Consider the following 26,552-nt stretch of genomic DNA (forward strand, 5'->3'; position numbering starts at 1 on the left):
GTAGGACAATGATATTCAAATTTAAGATCACTGATTTTCAACGAATGTGTAAGGAGCAAACCTTAAGTGTGCTGCCAGGTTTTGATCAGGTAAATGTATCTTTGCCACAATTGAACATACAGATTGTTACTATAGAGCCTGAATGGAATATTGAACAGAGAAAGCTGTGAAATTCAGGGTTGGGCAGGGACGGGGTTAATCCTTTGTGAGACATAGGAGGGGCCATGTTATACCATGCTGGACTCCGAGGAAGGGCATGTGTATGTCAGAAGGTTAAAGAACTTTGACCCGTGAGCACAGTAAGCCAGGATGGTCTGGGCAGTAAGAGTTCTGCTCCAACTAGAAGGGCAAACAAGACAATGGGGCGATCACTGTGGCTATCTTTACTGATACCATAAACTCTGTTTTGTTCAGTGGCAATTGTGTTAAAGTCAATACTGACTTGCTTAGTATAGTTTATAATTTATTTATACTCAAATGTGATATGCACAAAACAGATTCCTGCCCAAGTGCCTATTTTTAAAAAATAAAGGGGCAAATAACCTGGAATGTGCAGCAACAGCAGCCGAGAGACCAAAGACTCAGAGATTAGAAGCCCAGCCTCTGTCTTTCTATCAGAGACGTGATTGATAATTTATTAGGAAATAGCAAAGCAGTATGCAAATGAAATGATTTTTTTAATGCCATTTATGGGTGTTATTATTTTAAATTTAAAATATCTGAATTAATTTTCCAATTCGTGTTTTTTTTTTTGTTTTTATCTTTCATCATCACCCCAAAGTGCTGCTGTCTATTTTGGCAATGGATTGCTAACCTCTGTGAGGTTAAATAACTTCCGTATCAGTTAGTTTTTTGGAAAAGGAGAACACTACACCTGAGTCTTCTGGACATAGAATTCACCTCCGCAGCAAGCCTCGGCTTGTCTGTTCGTCCACCTGGATTAATAGAGGATCAAAGGCGATTTTCATCTATTTAAGATCACTGATAAATGTTGGACTGTGCGCCTACATTGTCAATGAGTGGAAACAAATACTGAATCACATATGAATACATTACAAAATATACTTCATGCTTAACGTTTTTTCAAAAAACACCTCCTGCTGTTAAAGCCTATGCCCCATAAACATCTTCAGTAAAGCAGTGATAAAAGCAAGAATAACAACCCTCAAATGATAAATTGGTCAAATTTAGAGAAGTCAAAATAAGTAGTATTTTCCTTAGCAGCCAAATGCAAAGGTTACACACACACGCTCACCAACTAACTACCTTACTCCTTGCATTAGATTATATAAAACAGTGATTTCATCTGTGTTCAGAAACAAATATGAGTGAAAGCTATCAACCAAGGTCTAATAGTTATCTAATAAATATTTTAATTGAATGATATTTCAAAATATGATAGGATAGCATTAAGACTGCTTGAAAAGGAGGGGCGCTTGGGTGGCTCGGTCGGTTAAGCATCTGCCTTCAGCTCAGGTCATGATCCCAGGGTGCTGGGATTGAGCCCCGTGTCGGGCTCCCTGCTCAGCGGGGAGTCTGCTTCTCCCTCACCTTCTCCCTCTTTCCCAGGCTTGTGCTCTCTCTCTCTTTCTCTCTCTCTCTCTCTGTCAAATAAATAAATAAAATCTTCTTTTAAAAAAAAGACTGCTTGAAAAGGAAATAGTGGGTGCATGTAATCGAGAAAGTTTTTTGTTCTTTTTGAAAATGGTAGCCTCAAATAAAATTGATTAGCAGAAAAGAGTATTAGAATATATTTATGCTACATGTGGAAGATGAAATAGAGAAAATTTAGCATGGATGCAACAATTCAACATCATGCGGTGGGTCATTAATGAAAAGTAATAAAAATTAACTGTCATCACTATATAATTTCTTAAAATGATCATTTGTTTAGTAAGAGCTATTTCTATGGGACAAACATCAGAGCTATTCTTATGAGTTGCGTAACTATATTTGAAAAGGGTATCAAAACCATTTGGAATCATTCCAGAATCTCATCTAAAGAAGACTGTATCTATCTTTAAAATCTTACCAGATTAGAATTTATTAAGTTTCATTGGTCATTGTAAAAAGGATAATTTCCACTTACTGTAAAAAGGAGAGAAGATCCAAAGGTAAACTCTTATGGCAATGACCTTGTGGATGCAGTAATATGTACAATGAAATCGTTTGATATGATACAGAACATTTCCTGCCACTTTCTTTTTTTTTTTTTTTTTTTTAAAGATTTTATTTATTTATTTGACAGAGAGAGACACAGTGAGAGAGGGAACACAAGCAGGGGGAGTGGGAGAGGGAGAAGCAGACTCCCCGCCAAGCAGGGAGCCCGATGTGGGGCTCGATCCCAGGACCCTGGGATCATGACCTGAGCCGAAGGCAGACGCTTAACGACTGAGCCACCCAGGCACCCCTTCCTGCCACTTTCTATCTGTAACTGTAAACATGGTGAAAGTAAGTCAAGAAGAGAGCAAAGCAGCAAAGCCCCTTGCTTAGCTAAAGCCATCAATACTGCATGATGATCAGAATCTGACCTAGGGCATCAATAAAACAACCAAGACACGGACTCTTTCAACGGTGCATAAGCATTATGTCATTAATCGAGCTTGGACTGTAACAGTCTATTCTTATAAGGTGACAAATTAACCATATGGCTACCTCATAGATGACAGAACTAAAATATATTAAACTCTGTGGGGTAAATATACCCACAGGCAATTCTAATATACTGACATTTTTAATACTAATTGAAGCTGATTGATTTACGTATTCTACGTTTTCAAGTCTCCAAAATGATGTATTTAGTGTTTTATTTTTAAACACAATTAAAAAATAATATATAAATATATACATACTGCAAATGTAATACAGATAACAAATTCATTTAAGCCCATTTATGCACATTAGTAACACACCATGTGGCAGAAAGACTAGGACTACAAGAAGACCCCTTGGCGATTTATTTTATATTAAATCCCTAATGGCCTCTCCTTATCTTTGCAAAAATATGCACGAAAGTCCAGACTACGCAGCCATTGAAATGAATGGTTATTTATTTGCTAAACGAGAACCCTATGTTTAATGTTCCTTAGACATAAGGTAGTCTGGAAAAGTCGCATTCCTACGGCTCCATACATCATTTATTTTACATACCCTAACTTCTCACAACAGGCAGTGGAAAAATATCTCTGAACAGCATTGTAAGTTGCTGAGATTTTTGTTTCCAATTCCATTACTGGAAGATTAAATGTTAACATGTTTACTTGCTTTTTTAGCAACAAAAACAAATTCGTGTACCGTGTTAGTGCCCAGCACGGGACATGAACATAAAACGGAAGAAAGTTTGCAAATATCCACAACTAAAATCAAACAATGGGTGGATATCTAAAGTTGAAACTTGTAAATAAATCTTCATTAAACACAAAAAAAGAAAGCTTCATGTACTTTAAATTTGTCTGCAAAAAAAAAAAAAAAGTACTAATCATTGGAAAGTTCTATCAGCGTGTTCCAAGAAGAAAGCTTTTTTCCCCTCCTTTATATGACATGCTTAAAATATGCCACAAATCTTGGTCCTGGACATATCAGCTTTTAATATTCATGCTGATACCAACACACTTTCCTGTCAAGTATGGTTCAGTTTTAAATCCCTTCACTTCGGGTTCATACAGCCAAAACGGTGTAAGCCCAGAGATATCATTAGGAGACGGGCCTTTAAGCAAAAACACATTGTTTGCCCCCTCCTTCACTGCCTTCTCCATGTGGCTTCCAACAGATTCTCATACAGAAAAAAATCAAGACAGTTTTTAAGAAGAGAGAATTCACAAAGGAACAAATACCTGGCAGAAGGAATGTAAGGAATGGGGAAAGGAACACCACCACCTTCCTTAACTCGGAGAAGACAGTAACTCATGTTTCCCTGCAGGTATAGAATACAAATCCGTACAACAAGCAGGACTCACAAGGTGCAAGCGTAGGATCACACTGTGGGGCTAATTCTTGTCCTGATCCTATAAAAAACATCAGGCAAACCCCATGATTTTTCTGGACATGTTTTTGTTACTCTCAGGTGTCAAAGCTTCTCTGGCATTTCAATCCACAAGATAGAGTCTCGATTTAGTAGTCAAAGATGGAGTCTTTTATGGAGTTAGGCTTCTACCCTCCCCTAGGGAGGCCCACTGCTGATGTGAGGCAGTAGGTTCTCTCCTCCATTCCTTCCCCACCCACCCCCTCTACTCCGCATTCATCTTGCTGTCATATTGGACCCTGTGGGGGTTGGAGACAAGGAAGTCAGATGAGGTAGGAGAAGTAGAAAAATTGTCACTTCATTGTTACTTTATGGTCTACCTACATAGTAGAGCTTCCTGCTCTTCACAGCTGGGTCACTTTCGTGGGCTCCCCGTGGACCATCAGAGCTCTTGCATCGTTATCTCCCCTACACTCCTGGATGGTTGGAATCCATACCTGTTCCTTGCTTCCTCAGCTGTGCGGAAGCTGGCTCTGCTTCTAGCTTCTCCCAGGTGAGATCTGCTCTGTTTTCACTTCAAGTCAGCCCTCTTGGGCAGGATCTATTACAAAATGTACCCTGGCTGTCTCTTGCACGTGGCTCAGATCTGACCCACATAAATATTCCTGCATTCGCTTTACCCCACCAGTTTTCTTGGTGAGGGCTACTCCGGGAAGCCACCTGTTCTAGATCTCTCTGTCAACACAGCTTGTCCACATGTGTCTCGCCCTTCAGATTTTGTAGGCAGGAGTGAAACAAATGCCCAAACGCAGGGTCTCCCCAACTGAAAGGGGCACATATGCGACTCTCTGAGGAGGCTCTGCAGAACCTGTTGCCCAGGGCTTGAGGTGAGGGATTGATGTCCCCTCAGCCTCAGTCATACGGGACACACACATCTCGAAATGTGTCCTCTTTTCTATTTCCAAATTTCAATCCTTTTATTTCTTCTAAGATAGTGAGAAGCCTAAAAGCACTTTAATTAGGGTTCATCCACTTCTTCGGAAAATTGTGTATCACGGCCTCACACATCACCTTGGGAAGGGTTCTGTGCTGCCTTGGCAGGTCTGTTGAGCCTTCTACCTGAATTCAGTTAGAAGGTCTGTCTACAAGCTGTCTTCCTTGTGTCCCCACAGAGTCCCTCTCCGCCCTCCTCCACCCTGCTCTCTGCCACAGCAGTGGCTTCATAGACAGCATCGAGAGTCTCTTCCAAGCCTCCTGTTTCCTGCTGGTTTCAGCCAATGGAAAACCCCAACAGGTGCTGGGATCACCTTGAACTTGGCCACTCCTTGGCCAAAGACTCCTCTTGAGGTGGCCCTCTCTTTTCAGTCTTCTCCTTCCAGGCTCTGGAAATCTTCTCCCTTCTCTTCTCTTCTCTTCCCTGTCAGGGTTAGGGTGTCAACCCCTGGGATACCACTTTCTTCCTTGCAGCATCCCTCACTCTGCCTTCAAGCTGATAAAAGGGCTCACCTCAACAGCCTTTCCTCAAATTATCTTAATTGAACAGGCTGCCTATTCTGCTGAGACCGATATGGTCTCATTACAAATATATTACCTCGAGATGTGCAAACGTTATAATATTTTTGAAACTATACTCTCCATACACAAATGCGAACTTGCCCAGTTTCCTCTTCCACAAGTGTTTTGAATGAACATTTCTAACCTGATCACCCAGATGTCCTTTTACACTATAATTTCCTATTATTATGAATTCTTGAAAAATCAAAGTAAATCTTTTTTTAAGGTTTTATTTATTTGAGAGAGAGAGAGCAGGAGTGGGGGAAAGGAGGAAGTAGCAGACTCCCTGCTGAGCAGGGAGCACAATGTGGGGCTCGATACCAGGACCCTGAGATCATGACCTGAGCTGGAGGCAGACACTTAACCGACTGAGCTACCCAGGTGCCCCTCCAAGTAAATCTTTATAAATATTTTAAAACTATTTCATAAGAACCTTCTTATTACTGAAGACCTTTTAGCCTGCAAGGAGAATACAGACACCCTGAAGCCCCAGTCCCATCCTCGGAGACAAGATGTATCATCAGTTGGATCAGTCAAAAAGCAAGGACATCATTTCAGCACTGTCTTCTCCCAATGTTCATTAGTCATGTGACTCTTCTAATGGGCTTAAGAATACTTGATAGGATGGTCTTTATCTGAATAAAACCCAAGACAACTAAAACCAAGAAAAAGTGACAAATACTTAAGAAACTAGATAGCTACCAGACAGTCCTGTTCGGAGGTTCTAGCGGATTTTAAATGGCCACAAATTATTTCCAGTTCCTCCCATCTGGAGGTGGAGTCTCTTTCCTTACTCTTTGTCTGGGCTGGCCCCATGACTTATTTTGACCAACAGCCTGTGGTTTCACCTTATAGAATTTGAGAGCCCCCAAAGTTCTTGCTTCCTACATTTTGAACGCTCCTGTTTTCGGGCAAAGAAGATGGGACGAAAGACCGCATCTAAAGAGGGACTCAGCCACCCAGCCATCCCTTCCAACCTTCCCAGCTGAGGCCCCATCCATGTGATGAGGCCACCCTACATGACCCAGCTGTGGCAGAGCCATCAGCTGACTGCAGCTGCATGAGTGAGCTCAGGCAAGACCTGAAGAATCATGAGAAATACTAAATTGTTGTCTTTGAAGCCACTAAGTTTTGGGAAAACACAGCCTTTCTTATCTTCCATATCAGAACTTCTCTCTCCTACTCGATGAGAAGTAACAATGATTATGATAACAATAAGCTTATTCTTCTGTGACCCAACATAGAACAATCAGGAAAGAATAAGGACTTTGGAATCAGAAGTCCCTGGGTTGGAATGCCTACTCTGTGGCTTGAGGTAGTTCATTTTCCCTCCGTGAGTCTCAGTTTATCCACCTGTAAAATAAATTTAATAACTGCCTATGTCATAAGGAAGGTTTCAGAATTTTTTTGTATAAGGTTTCAGAACTTTGAAAGATAACTAATATAAAGCACCTATCATAGTGCTGGGAACATAGTAGGTACCAGTGAACACCAGTTCCCTTCCTCAGTATCTGTGTATGCACACCCAAAGGCTGGGACCTGAATCAAATGGCTCCAAGCCAATGGTACTCAAAGTGTGGTCTCTGGGTCAGCACATCAGCATCCCAGGGAACTTACTAGAAATATAAATTTTTGAGTCCCACCCCAGAGCTATTGAGTCAGAAACTCTGGTATCCTACATTAGCCCATTAAAGCCAATTAGAATTACCAATTCATAAGCTTAGGGAAGACGGAAACCACTATATTGCAGTATCAAGTCCATATTTCAGCTACATAGTAGCTGCTCAATAAATGTTTATGACAAATGACCATGTTAGTGAGTGCTTAAGTGGATAATGAAGTGAGTGCATGCATTCAAGTCCTCCTTTTCAACCCTGATGTACCAAGGACACATTATCCAATCTGATGTGTGGTAGGATGAGCCAGTGATGTTAATGACTGTAGTATAAGTTGGGAGCCTCATTGTTTGGGCTCCATGGATAGGTAGGTAATGACATGGGTGGGTAGGTAGAAAATGACTGTTTCATTTTTGGTTTGAGGTAAAAAGAAAGCACTTTTAAAGGCCAGAACAGATGTACTTGGCGTGGGTATTTGAGAAGAAACTGACAATTAGATTTCATAATGGTATCGTGAAAAGAATGCTACTGTAATATGTTGGAAGGCAAAACATAGCTGCAAACACTTAATGTCATGAGCTACTTTTTCTAGAAGAGTCTATCACAATCCCTTTATAAGATGGAAATAAAAATAGACCCATCTTAAAGACTAGTCATGGAGGGTCAATGAAAATACAATGTATGGTACATAGTAAACACTCAACAAATGGTTGGCTACTATTATATTTATTTTTATAACTTGAATTATTCAAGGTATCAACTAGCCCCGTGCTAGGAATACAATGTGCATTAAATTATTCATTTGAAGGAATAAAAGAAGACAAGAATAAAGTACCAAATCCTAGTTCTAGCACCTTATCTGTTTTCCTTTTTCCACCACTAGGCGACACCACTGACCTATCATAAGCCACTCTTCTCCACTAGACTTCAACACAGCCAACCTTACCCATCACTGTTGATTAAGGAACAACAAAAAAGAGGTCTATTCTAGAAAGTAACTATCCTAAATTATTCCTTTGTTTGAGTCTCCTTATTTCTCTGAATCGCCACTGGCTGTTTGATATAAATTTATTCTTTCATTTCAGCGTGTACTGGAAAAGAGTCCTTGTTACTCAGGGAACCGATTCAGCATTTACCTACATGGATAGGAAAGGGGCATTCAGACAACCACTGTCTCTTTTGTAGAGGTTTCTTCTGTCACAAGAAAAGGGAGCAATTTTCCTTTAGCTTCACAGCCTGCTTTTCTATGACAAGTTGATGTAATGCAGTAATTAACCATTAAAAGATTGCATGTGATTCACAGGAGTGTTACAGACAAATTAATTTAAACAAAGGTCAGGTCTCCAAATCAGCAAAATAACTCTGAAAGCGGGAGAGAGAGAGAAAATAAACAAGAAAAAAGGTAAGGAACAGCTGCTATTAAAAGTAACGCCAGGCAGCTAAAACTGGTCTGAATACATTCCTAAAAATGTAATTAGCCAAATCCTTCCAGAAATTAAACCATCAAAATGACATTATAGTACACTTAAAAAATGTATTTACAGAGTGAAAGAGCAGTCATCCTAGCATATCGCTATGTCCTGAGGGTTTCCCTCCTCATGAAGAGAGATGCAGAAGAGAATTTGATATTGTGCCACGAAGAAAGTTCAAATTGTCACAGATGTATTTTGTGAGATGCTGGTTCTTAATTCCCTCAGATGGGCTGAAGTGGAGAGGGAAATGAACTTAATAGGGCTGTTTTGTGGTTTCTTTGTCATCTTATGGGAAGATTAAGGTGACTAGAACCAAAGTCAACCTATTAGCTTTCCAAATACCAACACTTCTTGAAGGGCTAACAAGAGAGGTGCCTAATTCTACCAATTTCCTGGAGCTCACTTCTCAGAAAGATGGGCATTGAAACTTGGGTTCCTTCACAAGGTAAGAGTCAACCGACCTCGTCCTACAAAAGGATTTCAATAAAACGGAATTGCCTGCCTATGACTTTTGAAGGTCTAGAAATGTACACTTGGTATTTACATAAGATGCAGTGACACAAGAATTTATTCAGAATGCCTTCTGATAATTTGCTCATTTCCCAAAGGTGAATGTGAATGTAAATGAGAGGTCCCCAAATAAAGTTACAGAGGTACTAGAAATACCACATGCAAATGGAGAGCCATAGGCATTCTGATAACATATAAAAGACTTTTTTTATTGGCTTTTTAATGATAAATATGCATTAGGAAGTTACTGGAAGGAAGTGTGGTGATACTCAGGCGGTGAGGACTGAGGCAGGGATTCTGAGGAACAGGTGGACATATGGAAAAGGGAAAGGTGTGCAAAACCTACCGACACAAGAAAAGGCAGAGAGCCATGAAGTGATACAAACAATCCATGGTGTGATCCAGAGAGGCTTCCAGAATTCACTAATGCAGCGCGTGGTTATTGAAGCTCAGGAGGAAAGTGGTGACAATGTGTAGCTGGAGAGAGCAGCACTGTGTCTCCAGCCAAAGAGAGGAGAGCAGGGAGCGGGGGAGACAGGCTGCCAGGGCAAGAGCCCGAGTCCCCAGCATGTGTGGTGACTGAGGAGTGAAGGCGGGGGCGGCTGTGATGTTTTGTGTCCAAACAGGAAAGGCCTCAAAGACTAATTATTTGATGCTGTTCAGGACTATACACATGACCTGTTATCTCCCGCTGCTGGGTGGCCCTGCCTACTCTTAATCTGAGCTACGATTATTAACAGTTGGAAATATGGAATATTCACTGTTGGCCAAAATGCACGAAAGCAGATAAGTAAGTTCTGAATCATAAATTAAGGTTCTACTTTTCCTTGATTTATAGAAAAAAGTCTGGGACTGAATAACACAGCCTTGGATACCAAAAGCAATTCCCTCGTTGGGTAAGCGGTCTCCAAAGATAGCCACCTTCAATCTCTTCCCGCTGTCCATGCACATGCTCCTCCTCATATCAAGAATTGGGGCCTAGGGGCACCTGGGTGGCTCAATGAGTTAAGTATCTGACTTTCGGTTTTGGCTCAGGTTATGATCTCAGAGTGGTGAGATCGAGCCTTGCCTCAGGCTCCATGATCAGCATAGAGTCTGCGTGTCCCTCTCCCTCTGCTCTTCCCTCCACTCTGTCTATGTCTGTCTGTCTCTCATAAATAACTTAAAAAAAAGGCATAAAAAGTTGGGGTCTAATTCCCACCGGTGTGCTGGAACTGACTTGTACAGGTTAATGAGAGACAGTTATAAAATTGGGGGAAAATCTGCAAACCCACCATTTGCAAATTAAACACAGCCATTACAAAAATTAAATTACATATTTTACATTAAATAAGTTGTATCAAAAACAAAAGTCAAATTCTGAAACGCATCCCTTCATAATTATTTTATTATCTGTGTTCTTTAGATTATTTACATCTATAGTATCTGCATGGCAGAAATGCTATATAATGGGAGGCTTCTGCACATCTCTTCCCCCTTTGTACTGTTTGACACATTAAATTATAATATATTTAAAGCTAAAATTTGATGATTTGATATATGTATACATTGAGAAAGGATTCCCATAATCAAGTTAATTCATACATCCATCACCTCATATAGTTAGATTTTTATCTTTTCCTTTTTTCCCCCTTGGTGAGAACAGTTAGGACCAAATTCCAATTATACAATAAAGTATTACCAACTATTCCCAACACTGTTTTGATGATATCACATTGGTGCTTTCAAATCAGCCATAGTAAGAGTATTTACAGAAATTGGCAAACACTACACATCAAAGCTTGTTTTATTGTTTTATTACTTCTCTAGAGCAGGTTGGCAAACTACAGTCCACAGACCCAATGCAGCCCACTGACTGGTCTTGTAATGGCCCATGAGCTAAACATTTTCAAATAGCTGCTATTTGAATTCCTATAGAATATCCTCAATCTTGCATCTTGGACCACAAAGTCTAAACTATCTATGATCTAGCTCTCCACAAGAACAATCTGCCAGGTCTGGACTTAAGAAAGTAATAGAGAAAAAGTTAAAATGAAAGTTAAACTTCAAAGCATGTTGTATCTCTGGCCATCCCATGGTGAACAGCACATGCGCAAAACCCAAAAAACCCTGAGGACATGATCTTCCAGTATTTGAAAACTATTCTTTAATTTGGCAAAGAAGTCTGTCATGTTGTTGCCAAGCAGGTGAAGTTCAGAAAAAAGCTTTTGTTGTTTCACTTTCTTGTTAAGGAAAACAAAAATCTCAACTATATTCTTGTTAAAACCATACCTGTTCATCGACTGCTATGCAAGAGTTACACAAAAATTAACTAATTCATTCATGAGATTTAATTGATGATATGGTTATTTACAAAAAAGAGTGTTTTTTTGTAAATTGTGTGCTATATATTATTTATAACAGTAATGTGTGTGTGTGTGTACTTTTTTTTCCAGACACCTACCAGCACACCACTGCTAATTTCCCTTGTCATCAGTCTGGGCTGATCTCTGAGGCTTAAATGAACAATAGAAAATGGTAGAAGTCATACTCTGAGATGTTTTAAGTTAGGTCACAAGAATTGCAGCTGTCACCTGAGTCTCTCAGAAAGCTCGCTCCTGTGGCTCTCTTGGAACCTAAGTGTCATGCTGGGAGAAACCCAAGCCAGGTGACGGTCAAAACTGAGCTCACACTTAACCGCCATCCAACTGTTAACCGCATGAGAAACCACAAGCAAGCTCTGCCCAGCTGAACCCAATAAACCCATAGACCAGGAAAAATATTAATACCTTATTTTAAGCCTCCAGGTTCTTGGAATGGCTTGCTACACAGCAGCTCATAACTGGAACACCATTTCATTGTGAGGAGGAGGCAGGAAGAGGGGAGCCAACTGGACCCAACACATCATGATGTTAAGAATCCTGGCTCAGGGTATTGCAGCCCTGTTTTGTTCCAGGCTCTTGGAACAAAAGCAGGTGCAAGGACATGTTGGGGGGGGGTGAGAACAAAATGTAATGAAAAGGGGGGAATGGTAATGAATCATACACATCTACCTTTGCCTATAAATCTGAATCCCACAAAGCCGCTCTCCCGCTAGAGACGCAGCAAGTAAAATGCCATCAGGTGGGGCACTGACATTACCTTGTTCATTCACTACCCATCAACCATATCTGGGCTTCCTGGAACAGCATGCAGTTCCTTCCACAGCTTGCTCACTTTCTACACTGAGCCAAAGAACCATTTTTTGAGGCTAAGCCTCACTTACATTTCCCACAGCCTCGTTGCATCTTATCTCATTATCTTATTCTCGCTGCACAGTTGCCCAGAGAAGTCAGTGGGGGATTTCTGGGCCCTGAGGAGAGGTTTACCCCCCAGGGCAGGCTCCGTGTTTTCTCTACCTTCCTTCCCATTCCTTCCATGTAAATGCATTTTTGTCAGTGTTAACAGGAAAGGACAGAGATCTAGGGCACCACCCTATGCCCAAATAAGCACAGTGCATAATGAGTAACTTTATAATCTTTAAACTTTGGGTCACTATTTATCTCATTCCTGCTGCAAAATGATTGCTAGAAAAAAGCTGTACTGAGGTATTTTGTACCGTTTAGGGAAATAAATACAGAGAGGTATGGCTAGATGGGTTAAGTTTCGTGAATCATTTAAGTCCACTTGAAGTTGGCCAATAGGTAAAACAGAGAAATTGGGCAATAGATAAGAGGAAAGTTGTCACCGAAACAGCAACTTGGCTCCAACTTAATTCAAGCTGTAGATATGAAACAGGAATTCCATTATAAGGTACTTCTAGATAGGCTGGTTTTGCAGGCTTTATTTGGTGTCTTTGAAATATTTTTGGCCATCTGCAGAAGGAGCTACCTACATAAAATTGTAAGGATTCTAAATATGATAAGATTTAGCTGCTTAGTACATTTTGTTTCAAAGACAAAGTGCTGTTGCCACTGATATGATAAGCCATTCCTTTTTAAAAAAGATTTTTATTTATTTATTTGAGAGACAGAGAGAGAGCGAGCATGAGCAGAGGGAGAGGCAGAAGGGAGAGGGAGAAGCAGATTCCTCATTGAGCCGGGAGCCCGACCAGGGCTGGATCCCACGACCCTGGGATCACGACCTGGGCCAAAGGCAGACACTTAACTAACTGAGCCACCTGGGTGCCCCTAAATAAGGATTTCTGATTCTCTCACCTCAGTTATGACTTACTATCAAGAACCATACATTGTAGCTCAAAAGGCATGCAAGTCTACTTTTGTGGTTCTATCTTTCATTTTTTCATCCTGCCACTGTCCTCAAGAAGCTATGAATTATTAGCTCTCAATTCATACTTCAGATGCCTCACACATAACTGATTATTAAATTCATACCATGAAAGTTACCTGTGTTTGGCATTTGCTTTAAATTCCTTTGGACCCTTGAGCCAGGTATGAATTGAGAACTCCTAACACTTCAACTACTCAGAACTTTTGTTATTTGGAGTTAGCATTATGCTCAAAAGTAATACTGTTTTCTTTCAATAAAAGATCTCTACCACTGAATTTTTTTCACTAACTGATTAGGCTGCTTTCCATTTGAATGCCAATTTGGAAAAAGTTATATATCACAGCAAGGCAAACCAGAACACTCATATCCTTGAATTCTAGAGTCAGGCTGAGAAGAAACATCACACTTCTTTCCTCCCTACATGGTATGTCCTACCCAGTCCCTTGTCCCAAAGTCACTGTTATATACTTGATTTATTTACCAAATTTCCCCCAGGTCAGGGGCTGATAATTACTTTCACTATGAATACTTAGAAGTTATATATTACAGATCAAATTGAAATGATTTTTAAAAGAAGTAAAGACATGAAGGTAAAGAGGAAGGGGGCTTGGTAGGGGAGTAGGGAAAGGGAGAATTCAACCAAGGACTGCTTGGGGAGGTTTAGGCTATCTGACACCAAAAATTTGGGGTAATCACTGACTCTAGATGATTCACTAGTGAAGCCCTCGGTGGGCTCCAAGACTACAACTAGTCTTGCCCATGGGTACCATATCCCAAGCAGTGAAAACAGTACTGGAACAAGACAAACCTGGATTGTAGTTCTGGTTCTACATTAGACAAATGTTTTAATCTCTCCAGATTCCAATTTCCTCGCCTCCAAGATGGAGATTGTGGAAGAGACAGGCTCAGTATTCTTCAAGGTGGTTCTTCTTCTTGGGCACATAGCTAGACCCTGCAGTTAGATGGGACCACGTGACTGAGCCAATGCAAGGTGACCCAGAGTGATGGGTGCTACATCCAGACCAGATCCATAAAACCTCCCACCTGTGGCTCTCCAAGCTCTTCCCCATCCTGCTGATAGGAGGGAGGTGTCCACAGGCATCTTAGGAGATGCATTTTGAACACAGTCTCTGAATCACCCGTGGCCACCGGACGAGGAACACCAAAGTGGATCACTACACAATCAAAAACAGAACAACATCTGTGCTGAGTCCCTGAGAGCTGGGGTTTATCTGTTACAGCTGCTACAGCTACCTTAACCAGTACAGGGGTGACCACAGCACCCTGGCCTCACGGGCCTTCTGGGAGGATTATATGAGATGATGCTTGCAAGTCCTCATTCTACTGTCTGGTACACAGTGAGCACTCAACATCAAGCGTTAACTCTTTAGCAAGGAGGAGGTGGCTGGCCTGGACCCAAGAGGAAATGGAGGCAGTTATGACCTAAAAACCTGGAGGAGAGGTTGCACGTGTTTCCACCGGTTGGTCAGTTGGCTTTGAAAAAGCACCTGCCATATTCTTCACAATAATGTGCTAATCAAAAATCATCTACGCTCCCCCCAAATATTCCTACTACATGTTCTACAACACAACAAGGTAGGTAGTAAATACTCTAGAGGTACTTCCATCTTGATCTCCAAAAACTCTAAGCTCCAACAAGGAGAAATCACATATGGTGCTTAAAATTGGTAAACCGGATTTCGGACTGCTTCACTCTGTCTTAAAGCACTGCTTACAGTGGTTCAGTGATGCTTCACTGGGCCCTGAGTAAATGTTCCCTTTTGTTTGGGAAGAGTTTAGCAGTGATCTTGGGCATTCATTCTGCTCTGTGCTCTGAATGCTGAGGGAGAATGTTGGTATTTTTCCCTCTGCAGCATTCCAAGGTACAGCTTTGCTGGTAATCTCTACAGGGCAGAATGAGTCAGCAGTCTGAGTCACTTTACCAGAATGCATCCCATGTGTTCTATTCCAGGTTTCAAATAGCAGAGTGTCTGGTCATGAGGAGGCCCAGGGCTGAGAGCACAGTGGAGCCCCAGAGAGAAAACAAGCCTGAACGCCTCCCTCACACTCCAGCTCCAAATAAAGGAGACAAAAATCTCAAGAGTAGAAAATCCCCACTGTTCCTCATTTAAAGGAAATTGATTTGAAATAAAAACATGTGGAAGCATAATGATGTACTATATGTTGGCTAATTGAATTTAAATAAAATAATAAAAAAACATGTGGAAGCAACAGATGAAATGTGCTTAGCAGGCAACAGATTCATTCAGGCAGTCCTGTATGTTTTATCCTCTTCAGTTGTCTGGAAAATTACTACTTTATGTTATGGGTTGAATTGTGTAACCCCCTCCCCCAACCACCATCAAATTTATATACTGAAGTCCTAACTTCCAGTACGTCAGAATGTGACCTTATTTGGACACAGGGTCGCTGCAGATATAATAAAGATGAGGTCACTGGGGAGGGCCCAAATCCAGTATGACTGGGGTCCACACAAAAAGGGCAAATTTGAACACAGAGACAAGGAGAGACGAAAGACGACGGGAACATGAAAGCAGAGATGGAGGTGACACTTCAACCAGCCAAGCAATGCCAAAGACGCCAGTGAACCACCCGGAGGTGGATGAGAGGCATGGAAGAGACTCTTGGCCCTCAGAAGGAAGCCGGCCTGCCAACACTTGAACTTCTCACCTCCAGAGTTGTGAGACACTACATTTCTGTTGTTTACATCACTCCATTTGTGCTGTTTTGTTAGGACAGCCTGAGCAAACTGATACAGTATATATGCTGGAATGAATCCTAACATCATTGATCGTAACAAAAAGTAATCAAGTCAGTGCCTGCTTATGGTCCTTGCTGAGGCAAGATGCTAATGACTCACAGCTTTTCGGAGATGCTTAAAGGAGGCATAACCATACTGGATGTTGGCAAGGGAACTGTTAGTGTGGTTAACCTCAGTTGCTGTAGTGGTACCTCATTGGAATGGAAAGCTGTGTCCCTTCCCTTTAACGGTATACTAGGCCCACGATGCATAATCAGCACTTCATTTCTGGTAAAAGAACACAGGCGAAGTTTGTTCCAGTGAAGCATATGCTCTGATAACCATAAATGCTTTTCTGTTTTTTCTGATTAAGGCTTTATTATTTTTCATTTTTATACTTTCTAGTTTTTAATATGGATTTAGTTTTTGGCCACTTTTATTCCTCTCTACTGGTTCTGCTGCTAAAAGGCAGGATTGGAAGCTGCATTGTGGAGAGCATAATATAACATGTAGACTTGTCCAATCACTAGACTGTACACCTGACACTAATGTAACCTTGTGTGTCAATGACACTTCAATAGAAAACAAGATGAAGGACTGGAAGAGAATCAAAACCACCTGTGTTTCTCTTGATAATCAAATTGGCAAGCACTGAAAAGGGCACAAAGGATCAGGTACAACGATAATCAGTGAAGTGAATTCCAGTATGTGGTGTGTACGCCCCACAAGGTGTGTGCTGTATTTGGACTGAGAACAACCTGGAGGCCACGTGAGACGGGACATCCATGTCTTCCCCATGGTCCTAGCCTCCAAGTCCTCTCTGTAAGAAGGGTTACCCCTCTGGCCATGCTTCTGAGAACGCCACTTTTCATCCACTGCTCCTCAAAGTCATATTCATTCTGACCTCATATGGAGCAAAGTACTGAAACTCTGCATTATTATAATTATTTGCTTTCTGTGGTAGATCTTTCAATAGCATCTGTAACCTTGATGAGATTACAACTCTTCTTTATGATATATACTACCATGAACATGAGAGAGAAAGAGTTTAGTAGCTTTCTTTTTACAACATAGAAGGTCAGAGTTAACGTGTCTGTCAAAGCAATGGTCTCTACCTCCTAAACTAGGGGTTCCTTCTATGTATATTGCAAGGACACAGATTCTTCTGATTTTCTCAATATTTTTACCTCCCAAAATTAATTGGGTCATCAGTCAAATAAAGGCCATGATGCATACAACTGTGCACCTGCAGCATTCCAAAGGACCACTGAAAATTTAAAGAATCTTTTTCCCCATTTCCCTGACATGTCACAGAATTTCCAGTGGATTCCTTCCAGTAACAACTATTTTGCAAAGCTGCCTGATCCACTTTTGGACAGCTGGATAAGCAGTACTATCTACAAATACATGGACCATATTTGATCTATATTATCTCAGCCTTCAGACATAGTTATCTGGAAAAAAATTGATTAGGAGGGAACAAAGTAGATTATCTTGGATGCACAGCTAGGTGGCTTTGCTTCCCTAGCTGTTTATTTAAATTGGAAAGAAAATAAAAATCAGATATCATAGGGACAAACTGCAAACACCAATATGTACTAAGTATTTCTATTTACTGAGCATCTACTATATGCCCAGCACTGTGCCAGGAAATTAAAGGGAGATAGAAGTCAAAGATACGAGGGCCTCTGGGTGGCTCAGTCGGTTAAACATTCAACTCTTGGTTTTGGCTCATGTCGTGATCTCAGGATTGTGAAATCGAGCCTCATGTCAGGCTCCACACTAGGCGTGGAGTCTGCTTAAGATTCTCTCTCTCTCCCTCTCCTTCTGCCACCCCCCCACACACCGTGCTCTTTTTCTTAAAAAAAAAAAAGAAGTCAAAGATACCATCATTATGCACAATTAACTTAAAATATTGTCTAACTGTGATTAAATAAATACATGACACTAAGCTCAAAATTAATGGAAAACTATTTCAGTCCTAAGTTGGTCCTTCAGACTAAACTTTGCAAGAGTTCAGAGGATGGTTATAAACAATGGAGAATTTATAAAAGTTATCACAAAATAGCTAGGTCTTGACATGCTTTGGAGGACAAATGAGACCTAGACACTCATTGGAACTAAAAATATTTCTTTGAGAATCTATCTAGATTTAAAGGGTGTTTAGACAGCTGTTTCAAAACACACAAAATAAGGTTATGGGGATTCTGTCATTATTTTAAAAAAGTGAGGTACATGGGGATGGGACAGGAAGGCTGAAATAGAATCATATGTGAGTGGGGAGGAGAAAACATCACCTCACAGGACCCTCTGTGGAGAAAACCAAACTCTGCCCTTAACTGGGGGATTTTTCCAACAGACAGACTGAATAAATAATGTGCATTTGCTCTTTCAAAGAAGTCATACGATGTTACTAAAGAGTTGCTTCCCCATTTCTCAGTCATCTTTACTATCCCCATTATGCACAAGTGAAAAGCCCTCATTCAGCTGATTGGTGTTTAATCTGTATACCCTTCTTTTACACATACAAATGTTCTTCTTCCTCCTCCCAGAAGATCATATAGTGTTTCCAGAGATGTACTTAATTGCCTGATTAATTACTGGACCTGTAGATGTAGATGATCATTTTATCGCTTATTCAGCTTGACAAACATTTATAGTTTAACAATTCTGACAAAGCCATTCATATACCCTTGTAATATAAAGGTATGTTAAAGCTATGGGAAGTCTGTAATAATAATAGCCTTAAAATAATTTGCTAAGTACAGACAGTTCCCTAAACAATTATAAGATGCTCTATGTTAATTTAGAAAGGAATTCCAAACAAGGCATTTAAAACCTAATAAGATGCCATTAAGTGAAGGGAGACAGGGGAGGGGGGAGAGGAGACAGAAAACCCTAAGGCTTGAACTAGGAGAAATGATTCTCTGAGCTACTGACCCTTGCAAGATCCATGTTTTCCTTGGATTTCTATACACAAAGCAGATTTCTAATTGGAGGTGATTATCTAGTTACTACATCCCAAATTGCATGTATTTCTTATGTTGAATCACATCAACATCTAATTATAGGGAGCATCTATCAATTTGAAAGTCCACAGAAACAGTTTCGTCCATCTACCAACTACACCCAATGAGAACATGCTCTATAAACTACGAGGCACAACGTGTAACTACCAAATATGATTCTCTCTAGTGACAACAGTCTGCCTCCTGATACTCATATGGATCTATGACCTGAATTACCGTGTCAATCAACTGGGAATAAGTTTTTCAAAGAAATTATAGAAAAAAAGCACCTGCTTTGCTCTTGGGTTTTCTGACGTATGGACACCCCATGCATGCCTGCTATTCCCTGGAAATATACACATGATATTGTCATCAACACCATTAGGAACAAGAAAAACAATGGTGATACATAATTCTAAAAACCAAAAGATGAACTGCCATACAGCAATTTTTATCTCCATAAACTTGAGAGCTCAGTGCCTTGACCAAGGCAATATAACAGTACAGAGATACACAGAATTCGGCATGGCACAAATGTGTTTCTGTAAAATATCATCCCCATTAGTTAGGTTAATTAAGATTAACATACAAGTCATTGAAAACCCCCAAAGTAGAAAAAAGATAATTTACCAAGGCAACACACAACGACAAGAGTAATATGCACCCTGAGTCATTCATTTAATAGATTGGAAGGAGAGTTTTATGAATACTTGAGCTGTCACCATTGATTACCAAAAATGACATGCATCCAAATCGCTTACAAGGGCCAAAGGATAACTTGTTTTCTTCGAAAAGTTCTATGGACGCTGTGGGGTGGTGCACAGAAAAACTGGAAGTAAATCCAATCACATATATAATCATCGCTATTAAGCAGACTACACATATGCACACATACAAATGTGAATGTTTGTGTTTTAGGTTTTGTTTTACTGAGATGAATGAAATAGCACTCGCCTTGGGAATCCATGTTTGCCATTTTTCATTTGACTTGGCACAGTGGTTTCATCCAAAATAATAACCCACATTCCTAGTCAAATATATCATAAAGAAGCATTCAGAGCAAAAGACTAACAGTGACCTATGCTGTAGAGAGTTGTAAACCAGTTGCTCAGACTGCAGTTCTGTACAATCTGTCATTGCCAAAAAAAAACCCAACCAACCAACCAACCAACCAAACGAACAAACAAAAATCCATTCCTACCCTTACCTCAAGGGTCATGTTCACGGTACTGATGGCCACTTTTATTTCTCCATCTGACAGTTCCTTTAGATCTTTCAGCATTGTCTGTTCAATACTTAAACCTGTAGATGAGAGGGGAAAACATTATGTTACACCTGGGGAACTGTTCTTGGTAATATCAAGGGATCATGTAAAGAAGTCACCCTGTTAATTTCAATATTCCACCCCCCGCAACCACGATCTCTTTTACCCATAAAACACACATTTACACACAGAAAGGCAAAAATCACACCGGTGACAATATTTGCACCAGTTAGGATCCCAGCAGGAAATAGAATTCACACTTCATGATGAAAGAAAAAAAAAAGATTTTTTAAAGGCAGGACCCTTACAGAGATGTGGGTAGGGCTGAGAAAATGAATAAAAGATGGTGAGGCATTCAGACACTAGCAAAACGACAAAGGAAAGAAACAGAGACCTGAAAGTAGAGGAGAGAGGCTGCCAGAAACTTAGCATCAAATCAGTAAGGAAGCGAAGAAGAAATACTACAGCCTCTCTCTTCTCCTTCCCTTGAACCTCACGCCCCATGTGTTGCTAACTCTTCTCACTAACCAAACCCAGCCAGGGGCCACATGACTAAACGCTCAGAAGTACAAGCCTCTAGAGACCCACAGCAGACAAGGGCAGAGAAAGGAATGGGGAGAGGTGGGCAAAGGTGGAAAACTTAATGTTATCAAGCAAACTAGCTAAGTCATACCTCACGAGGCCAAAATTTGCTTTCAGGTTGGATTTAGTTGAGGCCCCATATTTTCTAGTGTAATTTTATTCAAAATGCACATTTTAATTGTAACCCATAACACTATCATGATAAATTGGTCAACCTTGTAATAGACTTTGGCAATCGGAGCCACTGGACTCCTTAAATGATGGGAAGAATAATCTGGAATGGCTGAATTATCCAGAACTGCATAGTTTGAGTCAGCTGACCAATGTGTTTCAATAAAATCTATCCCTGAAAAACAGGAAAAAGTCTGGCTTGACATTTAACTCTCACCCTAGGTTATTATATCTGATTAGGCCTAACCTCTTGGGGAGAAGACCCATAATAAAGCCCAGTAGAGCACATATATTCTTCCCAGATGCATGTTAAGACACCAGAGTTGCCTATTTGCCCTCCCAACTTAGAACCCTCTGTCAATCACAGCAGTGTGGGGAAACAGACGAGTATAAAATCTTTTCCTTTGACTTTAAGACTGAAAGGCCACCATCAACTGAACTGCAGCATAAAATGATTTATAGAATATACTGTGCATTAAAAGCTCGGTCTAGTTTTGGGGCACCTGGGTGGTGCATTCGGTTAAGCACCCGACTTTTGGTTTCAGCTCAGGTCATGATCTCAGCATATCACTGGACTGTTGAGTATTGAGGGCCACTTGGTCCCAGAAGCTGTGAATTCCCCAGAGGAGGCTCTGGTGGCCAGAAAAAGGCCCCAGGAAGAGACGCAGGTGCTGGTGTTGGGGCACCATGCTGGGGAGATCTGAGGAAGAGTGAGTGGGACGCTGACGCATCTGCTACAGATGTACGTGTGTGGATGTACGTGTATCTTGTCATTCACTTTCTTCTTTTTTTAATAAAAAATAAATTTTATTTATTTATTTGACAGAGAGAGAGAAAACAAGCAGGGGGAGTGGGAGAGGGAGAAGCAGGTGCCCTGCTGAGTAGGGAGCCCGATGCGGGGCTCGATCCCAGGACCCTGGGATCATGACCTGAGCCGGAGGCAGACACCACCCAGGTGCCCCTTGTCATTTACTTTCAAAACTGGACCAAGCTTTTTTTTGTTTTTTAGATTTATTTATTTATTTGAGAGAGAGAGAGAGTGCAGGGGGGAGGGGCAGTAATCTTAAGCAGACTCCACACTGAGCCCAGAGATCAGCAACAAACCTGATTTGTAGCGTTTGCTCGTTTCTGTGGGTGTCAGTACTTCCTCCATGGCGGCTTTCAAGCTGCCAACCCAACATCGCCCAACTCACAAAACTCCTGAAAATTTACCAACCAGCCCCTGGAGCTTGGACGGACAAATTCCAGCACACTTTCGTGTGGGATAATGCCGAGGTGCGATTTCACACATTTTTTCCTCAGGTTCCCTAGTGGGATGAAGGCACGACTTCGCACAGAGCTAACCTGATCAACCACGCCAACCCCTGTCAGTGTGCCCCGGGGATCACCTGCCAGATACACTGATTTGCCTTGGGCTCTGCCCCCGGGGGGATTCCAAACTAAGGGAGAAAGCTATGTCTACGTCTGGGTTTCAATCCTGGCCTGGTCACTTGCCAACTGTGTACGTGATGACAAGAAAGCAAAGCCGCCTCTCTCTGTGCCTCAGTGTTCACATCTGGAAAATGGGGATAATAATAGCAGCTGACTCTCAGGGTTGTCATGAAGACTCAGTAAGATAATCCATGCAAAGTTACAACAGTAAAACTTTGTGTGCATCAGGCACTCCGTGAATTATATCTATTTGTGATTATTATAAAACAACTGGGCTAGGAAATCCACTGTCTTGGTAATGCTTAGATTGAGAGAACAATTTTATCTGCTTAACTGTCTTCTCTCTTCTTTTTTTTTTCTAAAATTAATTGATTTATGAAATCCCATTGTGCTTGACATTGCTCCTGCCACATTCTCAGAATAGAACCCGCTCAGCACAGGGATTTCATGTAATGAGGCATCTGGGGTGCACATTAGATGCCTGAATTAACCATACATCCAGACACAAAGGCCTCAGAGGAGAGGTTGCAGTACGGGCTGCCTGCTTCTAGGTGAGCCGACATTATGTGCCTGGAAATCTTCCACAAGCACAAACAATGGGGAAGAAAATGAAGGCACACTCAAGTTCACTTTCTGGGCCCTGGCCACATGCCATCCCATAAACCGTCCCTACTCAGGAGCTGCGACAGAGCTGGGGGACAGTCACTCACCCTGAGCACTGAATTGGGTCTCCTGCAGGACGTTGATAATGTCCTCTCTTGGAGGCAAGTTAGGAAATTTCTCTTCCAGGATAGAGAGAATTTCTTCTTGCTTCTCTGAGATCTTCTCGGATTCCATGGTCATCCACTTGAAAAGGATGCTACCTAAAAGGCATGAATGAAAATGGCCTTAAACTTTCCAGCCACTCCAGGAAAATCAATGTTTTCTGGCCTCTTGATCTATACGTCCCCTTCCAATTTCTTGCCTGGATCAGAGGCCTCCATGGAGTAGCATTCAAGAGACCGTTTGTAGAACACGCTTCAGATACTATCTGCCCTGCCTCTTTGTTCACCAGGTATTAACCTCCACAACTTAACTGACTATAGCGTACTCTGTGGTACAGAGCTTATGGATAAAGGAAGAAAATGCATAGCTTTTCCCACACAAACATACAAAATGATTTATGTTGTTTTATGATTTCAGAATGGAATTGAATGACCAACTATTTTAAGATATTCAAATTATTTAATATTTCCCTTTAAGAGACCACAGAGAAGACTGTTCCCACTCACCACATTATTGATTTCACACATGAACTTCTTCCTTTTAACAACCAAATGATTGCAAAGTCCCACTGTCCACAGCAAAGCAATCTGACAAGGTCACCACCAGGAGCCCACTCTCCGACTTCCAGGCATCACACACTACTTTGAAGTCACCACTATCTATTTGTAAGAATTCACAAGCTGGGTCTAAATTACAGACTTTGATTACAAAGTAATTTGCCAATATGAACGACCAACCTCTGACAAACTCCTGGAATTTCTATGCACAATCTCACCTTCAAAAGGAGGAGTTACCACCTGTCACATCCCCTTGCCCTACCTCCTGATCCCAGGCTAACACGGAGCCATGGGGGAAAGGAAAGTTTTGCTTAATGATGAATGATTAAACTCTGTAAAAATCCCCACACCTATGGATTAATCAAGGTGTCACCAACTCTCTGGCTTTCGGTGTAGCCTTAATGGTAATCATGGGGGAGAGAAAAGAAAGAAAGAAAGAGATGAGAATAAAAAAGGAGAAATGATGTAGTGAGCAAGGAAAACCATGGTACGCGATCTCGACATCTATCCTAAAACCTACAGAACTTAGAGATTAGATCTATGCTCACCATTAAACATCTTGAAAAACTCCACACAAGTCATCTGGCCTGTTACCACTGGCCTATTTTAAAACAGAAATAATACTGCTTTCACAGCTTATAAAGTTATACTGGGAATCAATGAATGTAAACATCAAAATAAAAAGTAAATAATGCCTAATATATTTAAAACATTCATTCATTCATTCATTCATTCATTCAACAAAGAACTAGTCAGCACCTACTATGGGCCAGGCACTGTGCTAGATGCTAGTGATTCAAGACTGAAATAGAGATAGTCGTGCGCCGTGAAGCTCAGAGTAGTTTAGGGGCTACAGACAAATAAACACAGACGATTTCATTATTAGGGGTATAAGAAATAGCACTGGGGAAATACACAGCACTCTAGATGTAGGCCAGAATTTAGGAGTCAAAAAAAGTTTTGTAGAGAGAGTTAACCTTAGCTGAGACTGGAAGGGTATCTTAAGGTGAAGGCAAAGTACGCAGATCCCGGGTCAGGTAGACCATGTGCAAAGACATCGAGGTGGGAGAGGCTCTGACCACCTCAAGGAACGGAGAGCAATTATTTAGAACCAGGTAGTATGGTTTCAGAAAAAAAATGTTGGAAAATTTGGTTGGAGAGGTGGACAGGGGCAAGGTCATGAAGGGCCTTACAAGCCATCTTAGTTTGTGTTTTATATTCTAAAGGAAATAGAGAGACATTAAAGAGTTTGAAGCCATGAGCAGCTCCTGGCTGACTCAGTCAGTGGAGTGTGCGACTCTTCATCTTGGAGTCATGAGTTTGAGCCCCATGTTGGGCCCAGAATTTACTTTAAAAAAAAAAGAGAGCTTTAAGTAGCAAGAGATAACATGCTCACATTTATGTTTTATAAGAATCCCTCCAGCTACCATGCAGAGAATGAATTAGACAGGGCATATCAGGAGAATTAGAAAACCGTTTTTTGGTTTTTTGTTTTTAATTTTTTAAAAGACTTTATTTGAGAGAGAGAGAGCACGAGTGGGGGAGAGGGAGAGGCAGAGGTAGAAGCAGACTCCCTGCTGAACAGGGATCCCGATGTGGGACTCGATCCCAGGACCCTGGGATCATGACCTGAGCCGAAGGCAGACGCTTAACTGACGGAGCCACCCAGGCGCCCTAGAAAGTGGTTTTAGATGAGAATTAAGCAAGGAGCAGTCAGCATGAGGAGAAGTGAATGGATTTGAGACAAATTATCATTTAAAGGGCAGAGAGTAGCCAGCTGGATTCTGAGTATACCCTTCAGTCTGACAATTACTGACATAGAATCCGAAACATAAAGTTGGTTTTTCCACTCTTTGTTAAGGCAATGGTGAATCTGAATTTCAAAAAAGACCCTCATCTGCTTCTGGCTCTGATAAACTACCTGTACCAAGAACAAGGGGAAAAGCTGGATTTAAAAAAAATAATCTGTGATGGTGTCAGATAGTTACCCAGGTGACTATCTTAAAAGTTAAGATCCTGTCTAGGGTGTCTTTAGTGAGGAGGACCCCTGCGGAATCGTGAATCCTAAACCACAAGATGGCAAAGAGACAAAAGCAGCCGATGCACCAGCTGAGAATTCGTCCCCTCCCGAGGCTGAGCAGGGCGGGGCTGAGTAAATGCCAAGTTACCATCTCTACCATCATCCGGTTTAGTCATCCAACACAAAGAAATGAAGATGAAATTCCAGCAATAAGAAATGAACAAAAGATTGGAGCTGAAGGCCTTAAGTGCTTGCTTTTGCCCATTGATCAGATAAATAGAACTATCTGCATTATCTATGCAGCATGGGGTTTTTACTATTTTTACCTAATGACTTCTCTTTTTGGTAATGACAAATGTATTTCTTTTTTAAAAAAAATAACCCTGTTTTTTCTCAATACACCTTTAAAGGTTTTCAAATTGTTTCATATCTGGTCAAGTTGAGATTTTTAAGAACCCCATTTTTAATTTGTAATAAAAAGTTTACAACTTGATTTTTTCAAAAAAATCAACAAACGGCAAGCATCCGTTAATAAAGGTTTAAAAAAAAAAAAAAAGATCCTGGAGAGAAGGTAAGTGCAAAAAGTGAAGCCCACATTTGGTGTGGTTTCTCCTCTCTAGGTATTTGCTAAT

General features: G+C 41.0%; 1 protein-coding gene across 4 annotated transcripts in view; it reads right to left on the reverse strand.

Moving 5' to 3' along the window:
- The window catches only part of PRUNE2 (prune homolog 2 with BCH domain), a 253,971-nt gene that overhangs the window by 159,829 nt on the left and 67,590 nt on the right, over positions 1-26,552 (reverse strand). For all 4 annotated transcript variants that reach the window (XM_078062221.1, XM_036103212.2, XM_078062220.1 and 1 more), the window contains exons 5-6: positions 23,289-23,441; positions 20,338-20,432 (exon numbers count right to left, since the gene is read on the reverse strand). In XM_078062221.1, coding sequence (XP_077918347.1) covers positions 20,338-20,432; positions 23,289-23,441 — 248 coding nt within the window. The remainder of the gene's footprint in view (positions 1-20,337; positions 20,433-23,288; positions 23,442-26,552) is intronic.

This window comes from Halichoerus grypus, chromosome 14 (assembly GCF_964656455.1).
Source record: "Halichoerus grypus chromosome 14, mHalGry1.hap1.1, whole genome shotgun sequence".
NCBI classification, from domain to species: domain Eukaryota; kingdom Metazoa; phylum Chordata; class Mammalia; order Carnivora; family Phocidae; genus Halichoerus; species Halichoerus grypus.